This window comes from Pseudoliparis swirei, chromosome 22, assembly GCF_029220125.1.
Source record: "Pseudoliparis swirei isolate HS2019 ecotype Mariana Trench chromosome 22, NWPU_hadal_v1, whole genome shotgun sequence".
Classification (NCBI taxonomy): Eukaryota; Metazoa; Chordata; class Actinopteri; order Perciformes; family Liparidae; genus Pseudoliparis; species Pseudoliparis swirei.
In genome coordinates, this window is record NC_079409.1 from 1,899,257 (window position 1) to 1,918,251 (window position 18,995).

An 18,995-nucleotide genomic window follows, 5' to 3' on the forward strand; every position below is an offset into this window, starting at 1 on the left:
TGAAGCATATACTTCTATACAACCAGAGGAGTCGCCCCCTGGTGGTCAGGAGAGAGAATGCAGCTTCAACACATGAAGCATAGACTTCGATACAACCAGAGGAGCCCCTGGTGGTCAGGAGAGAGAATGCTGCTTCAACACATGAAGCATATACTTCTATACAACCAGAGGAGTCGCCCCCTGGTGGTCAGGAGAGAGAATGCAGCTTTAACACATGAAGCATAGACTTCTATACAACCAGAGAAGTCGCCCCCTGGTGGCCAGTGGTCTGATATTGCAGCTTTAATAGTGCTTTATTCTTCACCTTCAGGGCAATCCAAGGTCAAAGCAGCTCATTAAATAACGTCGTGCTGGTTTGGGGAACAACACCTCAGCAGGATTTAGATGTTCCAGGCTGAAGGAGGAGGAGGAGGAGGAGGAGGAGGTCTTGGTCTTTTAACACTGGCCTCATCACACCTCCTCCTCTCTTCACCTCCTCTCCTCTCGGTGGTCGGACGTGTCGCAGGAGGACCAGGAGTCGAACGCACGGACCCGCCGTGTCCCACCTGTCCGGGAGGCTCTGCGCGCGAGGATGAAGATGATGAAGATGATAAGGTGAGTCCGTGACGTCAGCGTAAAACTATACTTTCAGTTTGATGTCTTCTTATTCTTATGGTCGCATTTATTCGTCTTTTTGTTCCGATGGTGCGTTCACGTGCTCTGATCAACACTTTCATAGTTTAACTTTGTTAATAGCAACAATATTCTAAATAGATGTGGCTGGGCTGCATGCCCAGATATAAAATAGGGCATTATTCATTATATCTGAGTTAAATAGTGATTTAGGAAGTATAAAAACACCTTGAAATCAAAATGTACTTCTCAAAAGTATCATTGTGCACATGGCTTCTTTAGAGCTGTTATTCTGTTATTATTATGATTATGTAAGATTGTAATGGTGCTGCTCGAGGTGACGGTGTTTAAAAAAATAATGTTATCAGTATATAAAGTCAAATAAATGTAAAATGTAATTTTTATATTTAAATGTTATAAGTCCCATCAAATAGAAGAACGCTGCAGGTACCTCAAAGTTACATGAGGCAACTTTAAGCTTGGATTCTCTTTGTAATTGTGTTTTATAATATATATATATATAGTATACACACAAAAACACACACATTGACTTACATTCACTTAAACTTCACCATTATAATACTAATCAGCTGAAAACCAATGAAACGTGTATTAAATGTGTATTTAATGTGTATTTACTGTGTATTAAGTGTGTATTTAGTGTGTATTAAGTGTGTATTTACTGTGTATTTACTGGTGTTGTTGGTTCAGGTGCTGATCTTGAGCCTTTAGAGCGTTGAACTCCACGTTGATGAGACTCAGACACATAAACATGGGACCGTGTTCAGGAGGTCAGGCTGAGCCTCTGGAGCTCCTCAGTTAACTCACTGGGAAGACTGGGCCAAGAGCTCTTAAATAATGGAGTTCACACCCTCCCTCCTCTCTCCTCTCTCCTCCCTTCTTTCCTCCCTCCTCCCCCCTCTCTCCTTTCTCTCAGCCTCAAATGACCTTTTCTGGCAAACGGAGCGGTCAAACGAGGAGAAGTTGACTTCATCTACTGTGTGATGCCGGGATGCTTCTCTCTCTCTCTCTCTCTATTTCTCTCCCTCCCTTCCCTCTCTTTCTCTCTTCTCTCTCTCCCTCTCTCCACATTCTCTCTCTATCTCCCTCTCTCCACCTTCTCCCTCTCTCCCTCTCCAGAGCTCCTCCAGGTGAGCTGCAGGTGTTCCATGTAGTTGTGTGAGGTGACCCCGGTGACCTCGGGCGTCGCTCCGGTTCAGGCGTTTCTCCGGTTCAGGCGCCGCTGTGAGGAAGAATCTCCTCTCGCCGCCATCTGGCCGTTTCCACAGAGTCTCAGAGAAGAGGAGAGAACAAAAGATGTCAGCTACAGCACAGAGGAAACTAAAGGAGTGGTTGAAGCGAGGGATGAAAGGAGGGGTGAAAGGAGGGCTGATGGCGGTGTAAATCTAGAGACCCTCGTGGAGTTTTGGGGGAAATCAGGATTCAGCTCACGTCCGACAGCTCCTGAAGACCTGAGGCACAGCAGAGAGGAAACCAGGACACCGCAAGTAGAGGAGAGTCCCTGAGTCATGGTCCTAGAGTAGAGTCCCTGAGTCATGGTCCTAGAGTAGAGTCCCTGAGTCATGGTCCTAGAGTAGAGTCCCTGAGTCATGTTCATAGAGTAGAGTCCCTGAGTCATGTTCATAGAGAGTAGAGTCCCTGAGTCATGTTCATAGAGTAGAGTCCCTGAGTCATGTTCATAGAGTAGAGTCCCTGAGTCATGTTCATAGAGTAGAGTCCCTGAGTCATGTTCATAGAGTAGAGTCCCTGAGTCATGTTCATAGAGTAGAGTCCCTGAGTCATGTTCATAGAGTAGAGTCCCTGAGTCATGTTCATAGAGTAGAGTCTCTGAGTCATGTTCCTAGAGTAGAGTCCCTGAGTCATGTTCATAGAGTAGAGTCCCTGAGTCATGTTCATAGAGTAGAGTCCCTGAGTCATGTTCCTAGAGTAGAGTCCCTGAGTCATGTTCATAGAGTAGAGTCCCTGAGTCATGTTCATAGAGTAGAGTCCCTGAGTCATGTTCATAGAGTAGAGTCCCAGAGTCATGTTCCTAGAGTAGAGTCCTGAGTCATGTCCTAGAGTAGAGTCCCTGAGTCATGTTCTAGAGTAGAGTCCCTGAGTCATGTTCATAGAGTAGAGTCCTGAGTCATGTTCATAGAGTAGAGTCCCTGAGTCATGTTCCTAGAGTAGAGTCCCTGAGTCATGTTCATAGAGAGTAGAGTCCCTGAGTCATGTTCCTAGAGTAGAGTCCCGAGTCATGTTCATAGAGTAGAGTCCCTGAGTCATGTTCATAGAGTAGAGTCCCTGAGTCATGTTCATAGAGTAGAGTCCCTGAGTCATGTTCATAGAGTAGAGTCCCTGAGTCATGTTCATAGAGTAGAGTCCCTGAGTCATGTTCATAGAGTAGAGTCCCTGAGTCATGTTCATAGAGTAGAGTCTCTGAGTCATGTTCCTAGAGTAGAGTCCCTGAGTCATGTTCATAGAGTAGAGTCCCTGAGTCATGTTCATAGAGTAGAGTCCCTGAGTCATGTTCATAGAGTAGAGTCTCTGAGTCATGTTCATAGAGTAGAGTCTCTGAGTCATGTTCCTAGAGTATAGTCCCTGAGTCATGTTCCTAGAGTTGAGTCATGTTCATAGAGTAGAGTCCCTGAGTCATGTTCATAGAGTAGAGTCTCTGAGTCATGTTCCTAGAGTAGAGTCCCTGAGTCATGTTCATAGAGTAGAGTCCCTGAGTCATGTTCATAGAGTAGAGTCCCTGAGTCATGGTCATAGAGTAGAGTCCCTGAGTCATGTTCATAGAGTAGAGTCCCTGAGTCATGTTCATAGAGTAGAGTCCCTGAGTCATGTTCATAGAGTAGAGTCCCTGAGTCATGTTCATAGAGTAGAGTCCCTGAGTCATGTTCATAGAGTAGAGTCCCTGAGTCATGTTCATAGAGTAGAGTCCTGAGTCATGTTCATAGAGTAGAGTCCCTGAGTCATGTTCATAGAGTAGAGTCCCTGAGTCATGTTCCTAGAGTAGAGTCCCTGAGTCATGTTCATAGAGTAGAGTCCCTGAGTCATGTTCCTAGAGTAGAGTCCCTGAGTCATGTTCCTAGAGTAGAGTCCCTGAGTCATGTTCCTAGAGTAGAGTCCCTGAGTCATGTTCCTAGAGTAGAGTCCCTGAGTCATGTTCCTAGAGTAGAGTCCCTGAGTCATGTTCATAGAGTAGAGTCCCTGAGTCATGTTCATAGAGTAGAGTCCCTGAGTCATGTTCATAGAGTAGAGTCCCTGAGTCATGTTCATAGAGTAGAGTCCCTGAGTCATGTTCATAGAGTCCCTGAGTCATGTTCATAGAGTAGAGTCCCTGAGTCATGTTCATAGAGTAGAGTCCCTGAGTCATGTTCATAGAGTAGAGTCCCTGAGTCATGTTCATAGAGTAGAGTCCCTGAGTCATGTTCCTAGAGTAGAGTCCCTGAGTCATGTTCATAAAGTAGAGTCCCTGAGTCATGTTCCTAGAGTAGAGTCCCTGAGTCATGTTCCTAGAGTAGAGTTCCTGAGTCATGTTCCTAGAGTAGAGTCCCTGAGTCATGTTCATAGAGTAGAGTCCCTGAGTCAGGTTCATAGAGTAGAGTCCCTGAGTCATGTTCCTAGAGTAGAGTCCCTGAGTCATGTTCAGAGTAGAGTCCCTGAGTCATGTTCCTAGAGTAGAGTCCCTGAGTCATGTTCCTAGAGTAGAGTCCCTGAGTCATGTTCATAGAGAGTAGAGTCCCTGAGTCATGTTCCTAGAGAGTAGAGTCCCTGAGTCATGTTCCTAGAGTAGAGTCCCTGAGTCATGTTCATAGAGTAGAGTCCGTGAGTCATGTTCATAGAGTAGAGTCCCTGAGTCATGTTCCTAGAGTAGAGTCCCGAGTCATGTTCATAGAGTAGAGTCCCTGAGTCATGTTCATAGAGTAGAGTCCCTGAGTCATGTTCATAGAGTAGAGTCCCTGAGTCATGTTCATAGAGTAGAGTCCCTGAGTCATGTTCATAGAGTAGAGTCTCTGAGTCATGTTCCTAGAGTAGAGTCCCTGAGTCATGTTCATAGAGTAGAGTCCCTGAGTCATGTTCATAGAGTAGAGTCCCTGAGTCATGTTCATAGAGTAGAGTCCCTGAGTCATGTTCATAGAGTAGAGTCCCTGAGTCATGTTCATAGAGTAGAGTCCCTGAGTCATGTTCCTAGAGTAGAGTCCCTGAGTCATGTTCCTAGAGTAGAGTCCCTGAGTCATGTTCCTAGAGTAGAGTCCCTGAGTCATGTTCCTAGAGTAGAGTCCTGAGTCATGTTCCTAGAGTAGAGTCCCTGAGACATGTTCGTAGAGTCCCTGAGTCATGTTCATAGAGTAGAGTCTCTGAGTCATGTTCATAGAGTAGAGTCCCTGAGTCATGTTCATAGAGTAGAGTCCCTGAGTCATGTTCATAGAGTAGAGTCCCTGAGTCATGTTCATAGAGTAGAGTCCCTGAGTCATGTTCCTAGAGTAGAGTCCTGAGTCATGTTCATAGAGTAGAGTCCTGAGTCATGTTCATAGAGTAGAGTCCTGAGTCATGTTCATAGAGTAGAGTCCCTGAGTCATGTTCATAGAGTAGAGTCCTGAGTCATGTTCATAGAGTAGAGTCCTGAGTCATGTTCCTAGAGTAGAGTCCTGAGTCATGTTCCTAGAGTAGAGTCCCTGAGTCATGTTCTAGAGTAGAGTCCCTGAGTCATGTTCATAGAGTAGAGTCCTGAGTCATGTTCATAGAGTAGAGTCCCTGAGTCATGTTCATAGAGTAGAGTCCTGAGTCATGTTCATAGAGTAGAGTCCCTGAGTCATGTTCATAGAGTAGAGTCCCTGAGTCATGTTCATAGAGTAGAGTCCCTGAGTCATGTTCATAGAGTAGAGTCCCTGAGTCATGTTCATAGAGTAGAGTCCCTGAGTCATGTTCATAGAGTAGAGTCTCTGAGTCATGTTCCTAGAGTAGAGTCCCTGAGTCATGTTCATAGAGTAGAGTCCCTGAGTCATGTTCATAGAGTAGAGTCCCTGAGTCATGTTCATAGAGTAGAGTCCCTGAGTCATGTTCCTAGAGTAGAGTCCCTGAGTCATGTTCCTAGAGTAGAGTCCCTGAGTCATGTTCATAGAGTAGAGTCCCTGAGTCATGTTCCTAGAGTAGAGTCCCTGAGTCATGTTCCTAGAGTAGAGTCCCTGAGTCATGTTCCTAGAGTAGAGTCCCTGAGTCATGTTCCTAGAGTAGAGTCCCTGAGTCATGTTCCTAGAGTCCCTGAGTCATGTTCATAGAGTAGAGTCTCTGAGTCATGTTCATAGAGTAGAGTCCCTGAGTCATGTTCATAGAGTAGAGTCCCTGAGTCATGTTCATAGAGTAGAGTCCCTGAGTCATGTTCCTAGAGTAGAGTCCCTGAGTCATGTTCATAGAGTAGAGTCCCTGAGTCATGTTCATAGAGTAGAGTCCCTGAGTCATGTTCATAGAGTAGAGTCCCTGAGTCATGTTCATAGAGTAGAGTCCCTGAGTCATGTTCATAGAGTAGAGTCCCTGAGTCATGTTCCTAGAGTAGAGTCCCTGAGTCATGTTCCTAGAGTAGAGTCCCTGAGTCATGTTCCTAGAGTAGAGTCCCTGAGTCATGTTCATAGAGTAGAGTCCCTGAGTCATGTTCATAGAGTAGAGTCCCTGAGTCATGTTCATAGAGTAGAGTCCCTGAGTCATGTTCATAGAGTAGAGTCCCTGAGTCATGTTCATAGAGTAGAGTCCCTGAGTCATGTTCCTAGAGTAGAGTCCCTGAGTCATGTTCATAGAGTAGAGTCCCTGAGTCATGTTCATAGAGTAGAGTCCCTGAGTCATGTTCATAGAGTAGAGTCCTGAGTCATGTTCATAGAGTAGAGTCCCTGAGTCATGTTCATAGAGTAGAGTCCCTGAGTCATGTTCATAGAGTAGAGTCCCTGAGTCATGTTCATAGAGTAGAGTCTCTGAGTCATGTTCCTAGAGTAGAGTCCCTGAGTCATGTTCCTAGAGTAGAGTCCCTGAGTCATGTTCCTAGAGTAGAGTCCCTGAGTCATGTTCATAGAGTAGAGTCCCCGAGTCATGTTCATAGAGTAGAGTCCCTGAGTCATGTTCATAGAGTAGAGTCCTGAGTCATGTTCAGAGTAGAGTCCCTGAGTCATGTTTCTAGAGTAGAGTCCCTGAGTCATGTTCATAGAGTAGAGTCCCCGAGTCATGTTCATAGAGTAGAGTCCCCGAGTCATGTTCATAGAGTAGAGTCCCTGAGTCATGTTCCCAGAGTAGAGTCCCTGAGTCATGTTCCTAGAGTAGAGTCCCTGAGTCATGTTCATAGAGAGTAGAGTCCCTGAGTCATGTTCATAGAGTAGAGTCCCTGAGTCATGTTCATAGAGTAGAGTCCCTGAGTCATGTTCCTAGAGTAGAGTCCCTGAGTCATGTTCCTAGAGTAGAGTCCCTGAGTCATGTTCCTAGAGTAGAGTCCCTGAGTCATGTTCCTAGAGTAGAGTCCCTGAGTCATGTTCCTAGAGTAGAGTCCCTGAGTCATCGTCTCTCAGGTGTAACCATGACGTCATCGTCCCAGCTGCTCGTCTCTGACTCAGAGGATGACGTCAATACGTGTTTTCTCCTCTTTGGTCTCAACTGAACGCCATCATAAATCAGTCTCTGTGTGCCCCCCCCCCCCCCCCCCTCCTGCAGACCTGTGCTGCTGTGTGCCGTCTGTCTCCTCTTCCTGCCGTCGTCCTCTACCCACCACCAGGAATCAGGTAATATTTATATGTATATATGTATGTAATATTTATATATATATATTATATATATTCGCAATGAAAAATAATTTATATGTACAGTTTATAAATTATAATCATATACATACATATACAGTATATAGTATATATAATTATATACACTACCGTTCAAAAGTTTGGGGTCACTTAGAAATGTCTTTATTTTTCAAAGTAAAGCACTGTTTTTTCAATAAAGATAACATTAATCATAAATACCCTCTCTACATTGTTAATGTGGTAAATGACTATTCTAGGTGGAACGTCTGGTTTCTAATGAAATATCTCCAGAGGTGTATAGAGGCCCATTTCATCATCACTCCAGTGTTCTGATGGTACATTGTGTTATCGCCTTAGAAGACTAATGTCTGATTAGAAAACCCTTGTGCAATTATGTTAGCACAGCTGAAAACAGTTATGCTGGTGATATAAGCTAAACAACTGGCCTTCCTTTGAGCTTGAAGTTTGAAGAACAAAATTAATACTTCAAATATTAATCATTATTTCTAACCTTGTCAATGTCTTGACTATATGTTCTATGAAATGTTCAATTCATTTATAAATAAAAGTGAGTTTTCATGGAAGACACAAAATTGTCTGGATGACCCCAAACTTTTGAACGGTAGTGTAAATACAGTATAACATGCATTCATATTCATACATTTATATAAATCCATATATACATATTAATACATATCTATTTATATATACATGTATATATATATACATGTATATATATTTATGTGTGTGTGTATGTATGTATGTATATATATATGTGTGTATATATATACATACATACACACACATGTATGTGTGCCCATAGCTACAATGTGAGTTATCGATCTCCTCTGTCCAATATTTCGTTGCCATATATTCTGATATTACATGTCAATTAATAAATACCAGCCATGCTAGCTGCTTCATGCTAGGCTAACCTCTCCTCAGATGACCTGAAGCTGCTCCAGGTGACCATCCCCGCCTCCCCGCCCGTGGTGGCCGTGCTGGGCGGCGCCCTGACGCTGCCCTGCCTGGTGTCCCTGGCCCACCCGCCGCCGTCGCCCTCCACCAACGGGCGCCGCGCCGCGCTTACGCTGCCCCGGGTCAAGTGGAGCGTCCTGAGCCACGGCCGCGACGCGGAGATCCTGGTTGCCCGCGGCGACCGCGTGAGGGTCAGCGAGGCCTACAGGGAGCGCGCCTCGCTGCTGCACTACGCCGCCTCCCCCGCCGACCTCACCCTGCGGCTGCAGCGCCTGAGGCAGAACGACACCGGCTTCTACCGCTGCCAGGTGCAGCAGGGCCTGGAGGACGCCGACGACGGGGCGCAGGTCAAGGTCAAAGGTCAGGTTTGAACAACTATGTTTTAAAAGCTTTTCTTCTGTTTTTGCATCTATTTGTAGTTGTTTACTGTCTCTTTGTAGTTGTGTTGTGTCTCTTTGTAGTTGTTTAGTGTCTCTTTGTAGTTGTGTCTCTTTGTAGTTGTTTAGTGTCTCTTTGTAGTTGTGTTGTGTCTCTTTGTAGTTGTGTTTTGTCTCTTTGTAGTTGTTGTGTGTCTCTTTGTAGTTGTGTTGTGTCTCTTTGTAGTTGTTTAGTGTCTCTTTGTAGTTGTTTAGTGTCTCTTTGTAGTTGTGTTGTGTCTCTTTGTAGTTGTGTTGTGTCTCTTTGTAGTTGTGTTGTGTCTCTTTGTAGTTGTGTTGTGTCTCTTTGTAGTTGTGTTGTGTCTCTTTGTAGTTGTTGTGTGTCTCTTTGTAGTTGTGTTGTGTCTCTTTGTAGTTGTTTAGTGTCTCTTTGTAGTTGTGCTGTGTCTCTTTGTAGTTGTGTTGTGTCTCTTTGTAGTTGTTTAGTGTCTCTTTGTAGTTGTTGTGTGTCTCTTTGTAGTTGTTGTGTATCTCTTTGTACTTGTTTAGTGTCTCTTTGTACTTGTTTAGTGTCTCTTTGTAGTTGTTGTGTCTCTTTGTAGTTGTTGTGTGTCTCTTTGTAGTTGTTTATTGTCTCTTTGTAGTTGTTGTGTGTCTCTTTGTAGTTGTTGTGTGTCTCTTTGTAGTTGTTGTGTCTCTTTGTAGTTGTTGTGTGTCTCTTTGTAGTTGTTTAGTGTCTCTTTGTCATTGTTGTGTCTCTTTGTAGTTGTTGTGTGTCTTTGTAGTTGTTGTGTGTCTCTTTGTAGTTGTTTAGTGTCTCTTTGTTGTACTTTTTAGTGTTAAGTTTATGTTTCTATCTGATGCTTCTGAGTCTTAAGTTAGGCTTATTCCAAATACTAAAACTAAGAAACTGGAAAAAAAACCTGACGACATTTTTGTATTTGCATGTCTGGATGATAAACAGAGAGTGGACAAAATAACAGCAACGTCACGTTCTACTAACCCATCATATGTTTTATGTGTAAAATACAAAATCAATGAAAGTTTCAGAAAGTGAACAATACAATATTCCCTTCTGAAATCTTGCGTATAATTGAAATACTCGAGTGAAAGACAGTAAAATGTACTTTGTTGTACTTTTTCACCACCGTGCAGGTGAGCTCTTTACCACGTAAGCCTTTCTTTTCACTCTCATTTCGAAATCATTGAATTTCTCCTGCAGGGACCAGGGTCAACACCAAGTGTTTTTAGGACATGCTTTCAACCGGCTTCACCTTTAGATGGGGTCCTACTGTACGACTGTTTTGTGTATATTTCTACAGGGGTGGTGTTCCACTATCGAGACGCATCCAGCCGGTACGCCTTCTCCTTCGAGCGAGCCAGAGACGCCTGCCAGGAGATCGGGGCTGAAATTGCCTCTCCGGAGCAGCTAATGGCCGCCTACCACGGCGGATACGAGCAGTGTGACGCCGGCTGGCTGTCAGACCACTCAGTGAGGTGAGCAGGGGCTGGACTACAGGTCACATGACCTCCTGGATAAAAACAATGTGTTAGTGTTGTATAGAAGTCCATGCTTCATGTGTTAAAGCTGCATTATCTCTCCTGACCACCAGGGGGCGACTCCTCTGGTTGTTAGAAGTCTATGCTTCATGTGTTAAAGCTGCATTCTCTCTCCTGACCACCAGGGGCGACTCCTCTGGTTGTATAGAAGTCTATGCTTCATGTGTTGAAGCTGCATTCTCTCTCCTGACCACCAGGGGGCGACTCATCTGGTTGTATAGAAGTCTATGCTTCATGTGTTAAAGCTGCATTCTCTCTCCTGACCACCAGGGGGAGACTCCTCTGGTTGTATAGAAGTCTACGCTTCATGTGTTAAAGCTGCATTCTCTCTCCTGACCACCAGGGGGCGACTCCTCTGGTTGTATAGAAGTCTACGCTTCATGTGTTAAAGCTGCATTCTCTCTCCTGACCACCAGAGGGTGACTCAATGCTTTCTGACATGTTCTTATGCAGATATCCCATCCAGATGCCGAGAGAGCGTTGTTTCGGGGACATGGACGGGTTTCCCGGAGTGAGGAACTACGGACTGTTGGAGCCCGATGAGCTGTACGACGTCTACTGCTACGTGGAGAATATCCACGGTGAGTCCACCAAAGGTTTGAAATATGAATTCAATATTCGTCGTACTTTTGTCAATATGCATCTCTTTGTAGTTATTTCGTATCTCGAAGTAACGGGCGAGGGATCCTGAGAACTTGCCACCTGTGTCCTTGTGTGAAGGTGAGGTGTTCCATGGCTCCGCCCCCGAGCGCTTCACCTTCCGGGAGGCCAGGGCCTACTGTCTGAGTCACGGTGCCGAGCTGGTGACCACCGCTCAGCTGTACGCCGCCTGGAACGACGGGCTGAACCTCTGCAGCCCGGGCTGGCTGGCCGACGGCAGCGTGCGCTACCCCATCGTCACCCCCAGGGAGCGCTGTGGGGGCGGCGACCCCGGGGTCAGGACCGTGTATCGCTACGGCAACCAGACGGGCTTCCCCGAGCCGCACACCCGACACGACGCCTACTGCTTCAGGAGTAAGAGAGGGAGGGGCCTCGGGGGAGGGGCCTCGGGGGAGTGTCCGGCTTGGTCTTGAGCTCAGGATCCTTGTTCTTTATTCCAGGTGATGACGCCGCCTCCACCGAATCTCCTCGCAGTTTCCTTCCCACTGAGCCAGAGGACATTGGCCAGGACATGGTGTCCTTAACTAATGCTGCAGAAAAGGAGGAGGAAGAGGAGGAGCATGAGGAGGAGTTCTTTATGAGCGAGGCAACCGCACCGGAGGGCGACGAGGTCCAACGCGCCCATACCGCCAATCCTGTAAAGCTAGGCCCCGGAGAGGCTCCGCCCCCCACATTGAGCTATGAGATGGAACCGCTATCGACTACAGACCTTCATCCGTCCAGCACTCCTCCTGCTGAGCAGCAGGAGCAGCAGGAGCAGCTGCCCGTGGAGGAGGACATCTGGGGGGTCTTAGAGAAGGCGGTCTTCCCGGAGTCCCCTCGTCCGGCCCCTGAAGAGAACCCAGATCACGAAGAGTCTCCAGGACGTCCAACGACGTCTCCAAAGGCCGCCGGCGTAGGAACCGCTGAGGAGGACTTCACCACGGCAACGCCGGAGACCTCGGAGACCTCAGACCCCTCAGAGACCTCAGACCCCTCAGAGACCTCAGACCCCTCAGACCCCTCAGACCACTCGGAGACCTCAGACCCCTCAGACCCCTCAGACCACTCAGAGACCTCAGACCCCTCAGACCCCTCAGAGACCTCAGACCACTCTGACCCCTTAGACCACTCAGACCCCTCAGAGACCTCAGACCCCCCAGACCACTCTGACCCCTTAGACCACTCTGACCCCTTAGACCACTCAGAGACCTCAGAGACCTCGGACCCCTCTGTCCCCTTAGCCCACTCTGACCCCTCAGACCACTCAGACCCCTTAGACCACTCAGAGACCTCAGACCACTCGGACCCCTCAGAGACCTCGGACCCCTCTGTCCCCCTAGACCACTCAGAGACCTCAGAGACCTCGGACCCCTCTGTCCCCTTAGACCACTCAGAGACCTCAGACCCCCCAGACCACTCAGAGACCTCAGACCCCCAAGACCACTCTGACCCCCCAGACCACTCAGACCACTCTGACCCCTTAGACCACTCAGAGACCTCAGAGACCTCGGACCCCTCTGACCCCTCAGACCATCAGCATGTGACTGGGCGCCCAGGTGCGGCAGCTTCTTACGCGGCAGCACCTGGATCTGGTGCTGAGGAGCTCAGCAGCTCCCCAGAGGCTCCTCAGGAAACCCCAAACTCTGCTATGGAAACCACCGCCCCACTGTTCCCCACCTCAGCTTCCGGTGAGTGTACGGTGAATATAAAATGGCGGGTGTTGTAGTTCTTTCACAGTTTGAATACCTTTGGACCTTTTACTCGTATCAGAGTATTTATACTCAGGCTCCGCCCCTACACAGACACAGAGGCTCCGCCCCTACAGACACACAGGCTCCGGAGTCACAAATAGCAAATAAGATATATATATATATATATATGAAAAGGGGGAGGAGTCAATGCCAACCTTTGCCAGGAATCCTTAAACACAGCCGTGAGCTCCTGAGGACGGAGACGTCCGGTTCTCCGGGATGCTGACTCCCAGGAACTCAAAAGGTCTCGGCCTTTCCATCTTGTTTTTTATTTGCCGTCTAAGTTTATTTATTCTTGGGCAGCAGCTCACGGTCCGACCCCGGAGACGCCCACCGCCTCGGACTCTAGCGGCGCCTCGGAGGAGCCGGCCACGGAGAACCCGACCGACCGCAGCGGACACGTCCATCCCGCTGGGCCCTCCGCGGTGGAGGTCACTGTAGAGGTCACTGCAGAGGTCACCGTGGAGGTCACAGGTGACTCCAGAGTGAACGCCGTGGTCCCTAGCAGCGACCCGGTCACGTCGTCGACGCCCCTCGCCTCTGGAGCCCCGACGCCAACTGCGGACGCCGGCCCACCGGAGATCGTCTCTGGGGAGTTGGGGACAGGCGGAAGAGGAGGAGGAGGAGGAGGAGGAGGAGGAGGAGGCCACACAGACGGGGAAGACCCGGCGGTGACGGAGCAAGATGGCGGAGAGGGGTCGGCGTCGGGAGAAAGCCCCGATCCAGATCGGACTCTCTCATCGGACGCCACCGATACGCCATCGGAGGTAAAGATCACCCTGATCCCTCATCGGACCCTCACGCCCGGCTGGGGGGCGGAGCCTCCTGCCTCCCCCCCACAGGAGTCTCGCTCCCAGCTGGAATACAGCGCCCAGCCTCCGGACGCCACCGAGGACGCCACCGAGAAGCGAGAGGTCGTGACTCAGATCAGCAGCGTGTCCTCAAATGGTCCGTATGATGTTGGTTATGTTTAATAAAGATGATGCAATACTAAAAAATATAATAATAATAATTTATATATACTGTATATATAAATTATATAAAATATAAAAATATTTTTTTAAATTTACATTTTTTAATTATATATATATATATATATTTTAATTATATAAAATATATAGTTTTTTGCATTCATTATTTTTTATACAAACGCTAACTTCGATCCTTTGGAGCCTCTCATAACTGAGCAGAGGGCTCCTGGTGTAACAGCGCCCTCTGCTGGTGGGAAACATGAACATCAGGGAATTAAATTGTGACAGTCAAGATAAGTATCACTCTTCATGTGAGGTATGAGTGAGGTATCACTTACCATGACGTATTACTCTTTATGATGTCTCACTCTTTATCTTGTCTCCTCTTCATCTTGTCTCCTCTTCATTTTGTCTCTTCATCTTGTCTCCTCTTCATCTTGTCTCCTCTTCATCTTGTCTCCTCCTCTCAGCGGCCCCCTCCTGCCCGGGGAGCCCGTGCTCCAACGGGGGAACCTGTGTGGACGGAGAGCCGGCGAGTTGCTTCTGCCTGAGCGGCTACGGGGGAGACTTGTGCCAGACAGGTCCAGAGTCCACTTGAGTCCACTACTGGATAAGCCCGTGCTGGTCCTGCAGAGACCCCCCTGCTGACCCCCCTCTGTGCTCCCTTCAGACCTGGATCTGTGCGAGTCTGGCTGGGACAAGTTCCAGGGCTCCTGCTACCGCCACTTCTCCAAGAGGCAGAGCTGGGAGGCGGCGGAGCAGCACTGCCGCCTGGGAGGAGCACACCTGCTGTCCGTCATGACCCCCGAGGAGCAGGACCACGTCAACGGTAAGACCCCCGAGGAGCAGGACCACGTCAACGGTAAGACCCCCGAGGAGCAGGACCACGTCAACGGTAAGACCCCCGAGGAGCAGGACCACGGCAACGGTAAGACCCCCGAGGAGCAGGACCACGTCAACGGTAAGACCCCCGAGGAGCAGGACCACGGCAACGGTAAGACCCCCGAGGAGCAGGACCACGGCAACGGTAAGACCCCCGAGGAGCAGGACCACGGCAACGGTAAGACCCCCGAGGAGCAGGACCACGGCAGCGGTAAGACCCCCGAGGAGCAGGACCACGGCAACGGTAAGACCCCCGAGGAGCAGGACCACGGCAACGGTAAGACCCCCGAGGAGCAGGACCACGTCAACGGTAAGACCCCCGAGGAGCAGGACCACGTCAACGGTAAGACCCCCGAGGAGCAGGACAACGGTAAGACCCCCGAGGAGCAGGACCACCTGGACCTGCTGGTCCACCTGGTTGTGGTGGTCTGGAGGCAAAGAAGGATGATGATGATGATGATGATGATATAATGATACAAAAACATAATAATAAAAACAATCATAATGATCATGATTATGATATAAAAATATATAATATTAATAATAATAATAATAGTAGTAAAATGATCATGACGATGATTTTAATATTATTTGTAATAAGTGTAATAATTATAATAAAACAATTAGGATGATCATTATTATATTATACTGATAGTATAAAGATGAAGATGATATAATAATGATTATAATAAATACAAAAATAACATAAGTCATAATAATGATGATAATAATAATGATTATTATATTGATATAAAAGAATAATAATAATACAACGATGATGATCAATATCAATTATACAGAAATAATAAATTATGATATTGATTCCCTCACGAACGGTTTTATATGATATTTTAAAATGATGGTAAGTAGAAGTGTTTGACCTTCACAAACTTAAACCACAGAACCGGACGAGAGGAGACACCAACCAGCTTTCATCCCTTTTTATTGATTCCTGCCTTTTATTTGTATTCTCATATCTTTACGTGGTTTTGAAGTGTCGTCTGGCGGCGGCCAGATCGTATCTGACATTCCTCCAGCTCCTCGCCGTGCGGGCTGGAGCCCCGAGGGGGCGGGGCCCCGTGGGGGCAGGGCCAGTCCATTAGAACACATTCATAATATGCATCAGGTGTAACGTGTCCACAACTAACTGATATGTGATTTATTGTATTGCTATAAATATACATCGTATATTATGTATCTCCCTTATGTAGCATTGATGCTACATTGTATTTATCTATAGATGCTACATTGTATTTATCTATAGATGCTACATAGATGCTACATTGTATGTATCTATAGATGCTATATTTATGCTACATTGTATTTATCTATAGATGCTACATTGTATTGATCTATTGATGCTACATTGATGCTACATTGTATTTATCTATAGATGCTACATAGATGCTACATTGTATTTATCTATAGATGCTACATTTTATGTATCTATAGATGCTACATTGTATTTATCTATAGATGCTACATTGTATGTATCTATAGATGCTACATTGTATGTATCTATAGATGCTACATTGTATTTATCTATAGATGCTACATAGATGCTACATTGTATGTATCTATAGATGCTACATTGTATGTATCTATAGATGCTACATTGTATGTATCTATAGATGCTACATTGTATTTATCTATAGATGCCACATTGTATGTATCTTTCGATGCTACATTGTATTTATCTATAGATGCTACATCGTATGTATCTATAGATGCTACATTGTATTTATCTATAGATGCTACATAGATGCTACATTGTATTTATCTATAGATGCTACATTGTATGTATCTATAGATGCTACATTGTATGTATCTATAGATGCTACATTGTATTTATCTATAGATGCTACATAGATGCTACATTGTATGTATCTATAGATGCTACATTGTATTTATCTATAGATGCTACATTGATGCTACATTGTATTTATCTATAGATGCCACATTGTATGTATCTATAGATGCTACATTGTATGTATCTATAGATGCTACATTGTATGTATCTATAGATGCTACATTGTATTTATCTATAGATGCTACATAGATGCTACATTGTATGTATCTATAGATGCTACATTGTATTTATCTATAGATGCTACATTGATGCTACATTGTATTTATCTATAGATGCCACATTGTATGTATCTTTCGATGCTACATTGTATTTATCTATAGATGCTACATATATGCTACATTGCATTTATCTATAGATGCCACATTGTATTTATCTATAGATGCCACATTGTATGTATCTATAGATGCTACATTGTATTTATCTATAGATGCTACATTGTATGTATCTATAGATGCCACATTGTATTGATCTATAGATGCTACATAGATGCTACATTGTATGTATCTATAGATGCCACATTGTATTGATCTATAGATGCTACATAGATGCTACATTGTATTGATCTATAGATGCCACATTGTATTGATCTATAGATGCCACATTGTATTGATCTATAGTTGCCACATTGTATTGATCGTACTCTTTCAGACCGGTTCAGGGAGTACCAGTGGATCGGCCTGAATGACCGGACCATCGAGGGAGACTTCCGCTGGTCGGACGGGAATCCTCTGGTGAGCGTCGGCGACTCTTTGGAGAGTTTCCAGGAGATCGTCACTTCCTCCTCTTGGCGGTTTCATTCTCTCTCTCTCTCTCTCCGTCAGCTCTACGAGAACTGGTTCCGCGGCCAGCCGGACAGCTACTTCCTGTCGGGCGAGGACTGCGCGGTGATGGTGTGGCACGACGGCGGCCGCTGGAGCGACGTGCCGTGCAACTACCACCTGTCCTACACCTGCAAGAAGGGCGTCAGTGAGTTGCTTGTAGTTGTTTGTCCATTTCCTCCCGAGGGCGCCGGTCCAACTGACCCTCTGGCCAACAGCGTCCTGCGGCGAGCCGCCCGATGTGCCCAGAGCGAAGGTATTCGGCAAGAAGCGGCTGCTCTACGAGACCGGCGCCAAGGTGCGGTACTACTGTGAGGGGGGGCGCGAGCAGAGGAGGAATCCGGTCATCAAGTGTCTGCCCGGCGGCCGGTGGGAGGAGCCTCTGATCACCTGCATCCCCGGTGAGCGCCGCTTAATCGAGTTTAGTTTGAGTTAAATATACGTATATATATTTGTTTTGCATTGTTCTGGCGCCCCCTGTGGACGAGAGTGGTAGTGTTTCTGAGCCCCCTCAAAAATGCCTCTGATTTTACGCACTAAAGTCTGCTGCAGAATATTGCTGCATGTCTGAAGAAGTGTCCCAGAGGGAGTCGCACACAATCTGATAAATGTCCTTGAGTCATGTCACTCGAGGCGGCGTCGGTCTGGTCCGAAGACGACGAAAATAATCCGTAATGTTTTTAAAATAAGTTCTGATCTGTGCTTGTGCCTTAAGACCGTATTTGTCTCCCACCTGTAGCTCGTTCCGTGGGAGGAGACTCGGCCACCTCCCTTCCTGACCAGCAGGGGGAGGTCACAGAGGTCACGGAGGTCACGGAGAAAGCAGCTCCGCTCTTCTGGGACATTGCATGGAACGTCTGAAGCCAACCTGCCTTTTTACAATAGAATGTATATTAATATTAATAATAACTTTTCCCTCTTTTCTCGTGTCTCAGAGGACTTTTCCATCTGTATGAAATCTGATCTTTAATATTTTTCCGCCACGTCGAGGCCACAGGTCTGAAAATCGACCTGACAATACAGACCTGGAATTTAATTAACAAAAAGCACACGGAGACTTATTGATAAACTTCGGAAAATAGTTAATATTTTTTACATGATTCCTCCCTTAATTCTAAAATGATATATCTATGTTATTCTTTCAGTTTTATGACAAAACTGCAATTTTATTGATTTTAATTTAAATTGGCTGACGTTGCAATTGAAACGGGAAGAAAACGAGTGATTGTGTCCCTTCAGAATAAAAGCCCATGGAAGTGAAAGTTTGAGTAAATATGACTCAACATTATATTTCTATAGATCTGTTGCTGGATGCGTTTCATGACTTCTGATCACCTGCTTTGCTTTTTTACCTGAATATGAAAGTTGTCCTCATCTAAATGCAGAACATATTCTTTTTCATGCACTGATCCAGATTATTATTTTCCTAATGTTTCTTTATAACTCGTTTAATGCCTCATTTGCATATTCAAACATAACATGTCATAAAACTTGCAATGCAATAAATCCACTTAATGTTGTCATGATGTTTCATGGTGAAATATATGAGGTCATGTCAAGTAGAAGAATGCAGCCATTACACAAGAAGCAGAGACTTCTATACAACCAGAGGAGTCGCCCCCTGGTGGCCAGGAGAGAGAATGCAACTTTAACACAAGAAGCATAGACTTCTATACAACCAGAGGAGTCTTAGTATCTTAGCGTCTTAGTCTCTGTGGTATTGAGAGACATCGTTGAGATACAAGTGAACAA

General features: G+C 46.1%; 1 protein-coding gene across 2 annotated transcripts in view; it reads left to right on the forward strand.

Moving 5' to 3' along the window:
- bcan (brevican) overlaps positions 1-18,764 on the forward strand; it is a 20,313-nt gene extending 1,549 nt beyond the window's left edge. Inside the window, exons 2-15 of one of the 2 annotated variants that reach the window (XM_056405866.1) lie at positions 506-594; positions 7,309-7,376; positions 8,340-8,732; positions 10,072-10,246; positions 10,763-10,890; positions 11,030-11,323; positions 11,410-12,639; positions 13,006-13,650; positions 14,144-14,254; positions 14,344-14,502; positions 17,074-17,156; positions 17,247-17,391; positions 17,462-17,644; positions 17,983-18,764. In XM_056405866.1, coding sequence (XP_056261841.1) covers positions 506-594; positions 7,309-7,376; positions 8,340-8,732; positions 10,072-10,246; positions 10,763-10,890; positions 11,030-11,323; positions 11,410-12,639; positions 13,006-13,650; positions 14,144-14,254; positions 14,344-14,502; positions 17,074-17,156; positions 17,247-17,391; positions 17,462-17,644; positions 17,983-18,104 — 3,825 coding nt within the window. In that variant the 3' untranslated portion in view covers positions 18,105-18,764. The remainder of the gene's footprint in view (positions 1-505; positions 595-7,308; positions 7,377-8,339; positions 8,733-10,071; positions 10,247-10,762; positions 10,891-11,029; positions 11,324-11,409; positions 12,640-13,005; positions 13,651-14,143; positions 14,255-14,343; positions 14,503-17,073; positions 17,157-17,246; positions 17,392-17,461; positions 17,645-17,982) is intronic. The other variant, XM_056405867.1, reaches the window with a different exon arrangement.
- Positions 18,765-18,995: the final 231 nt, after the last annotated feature.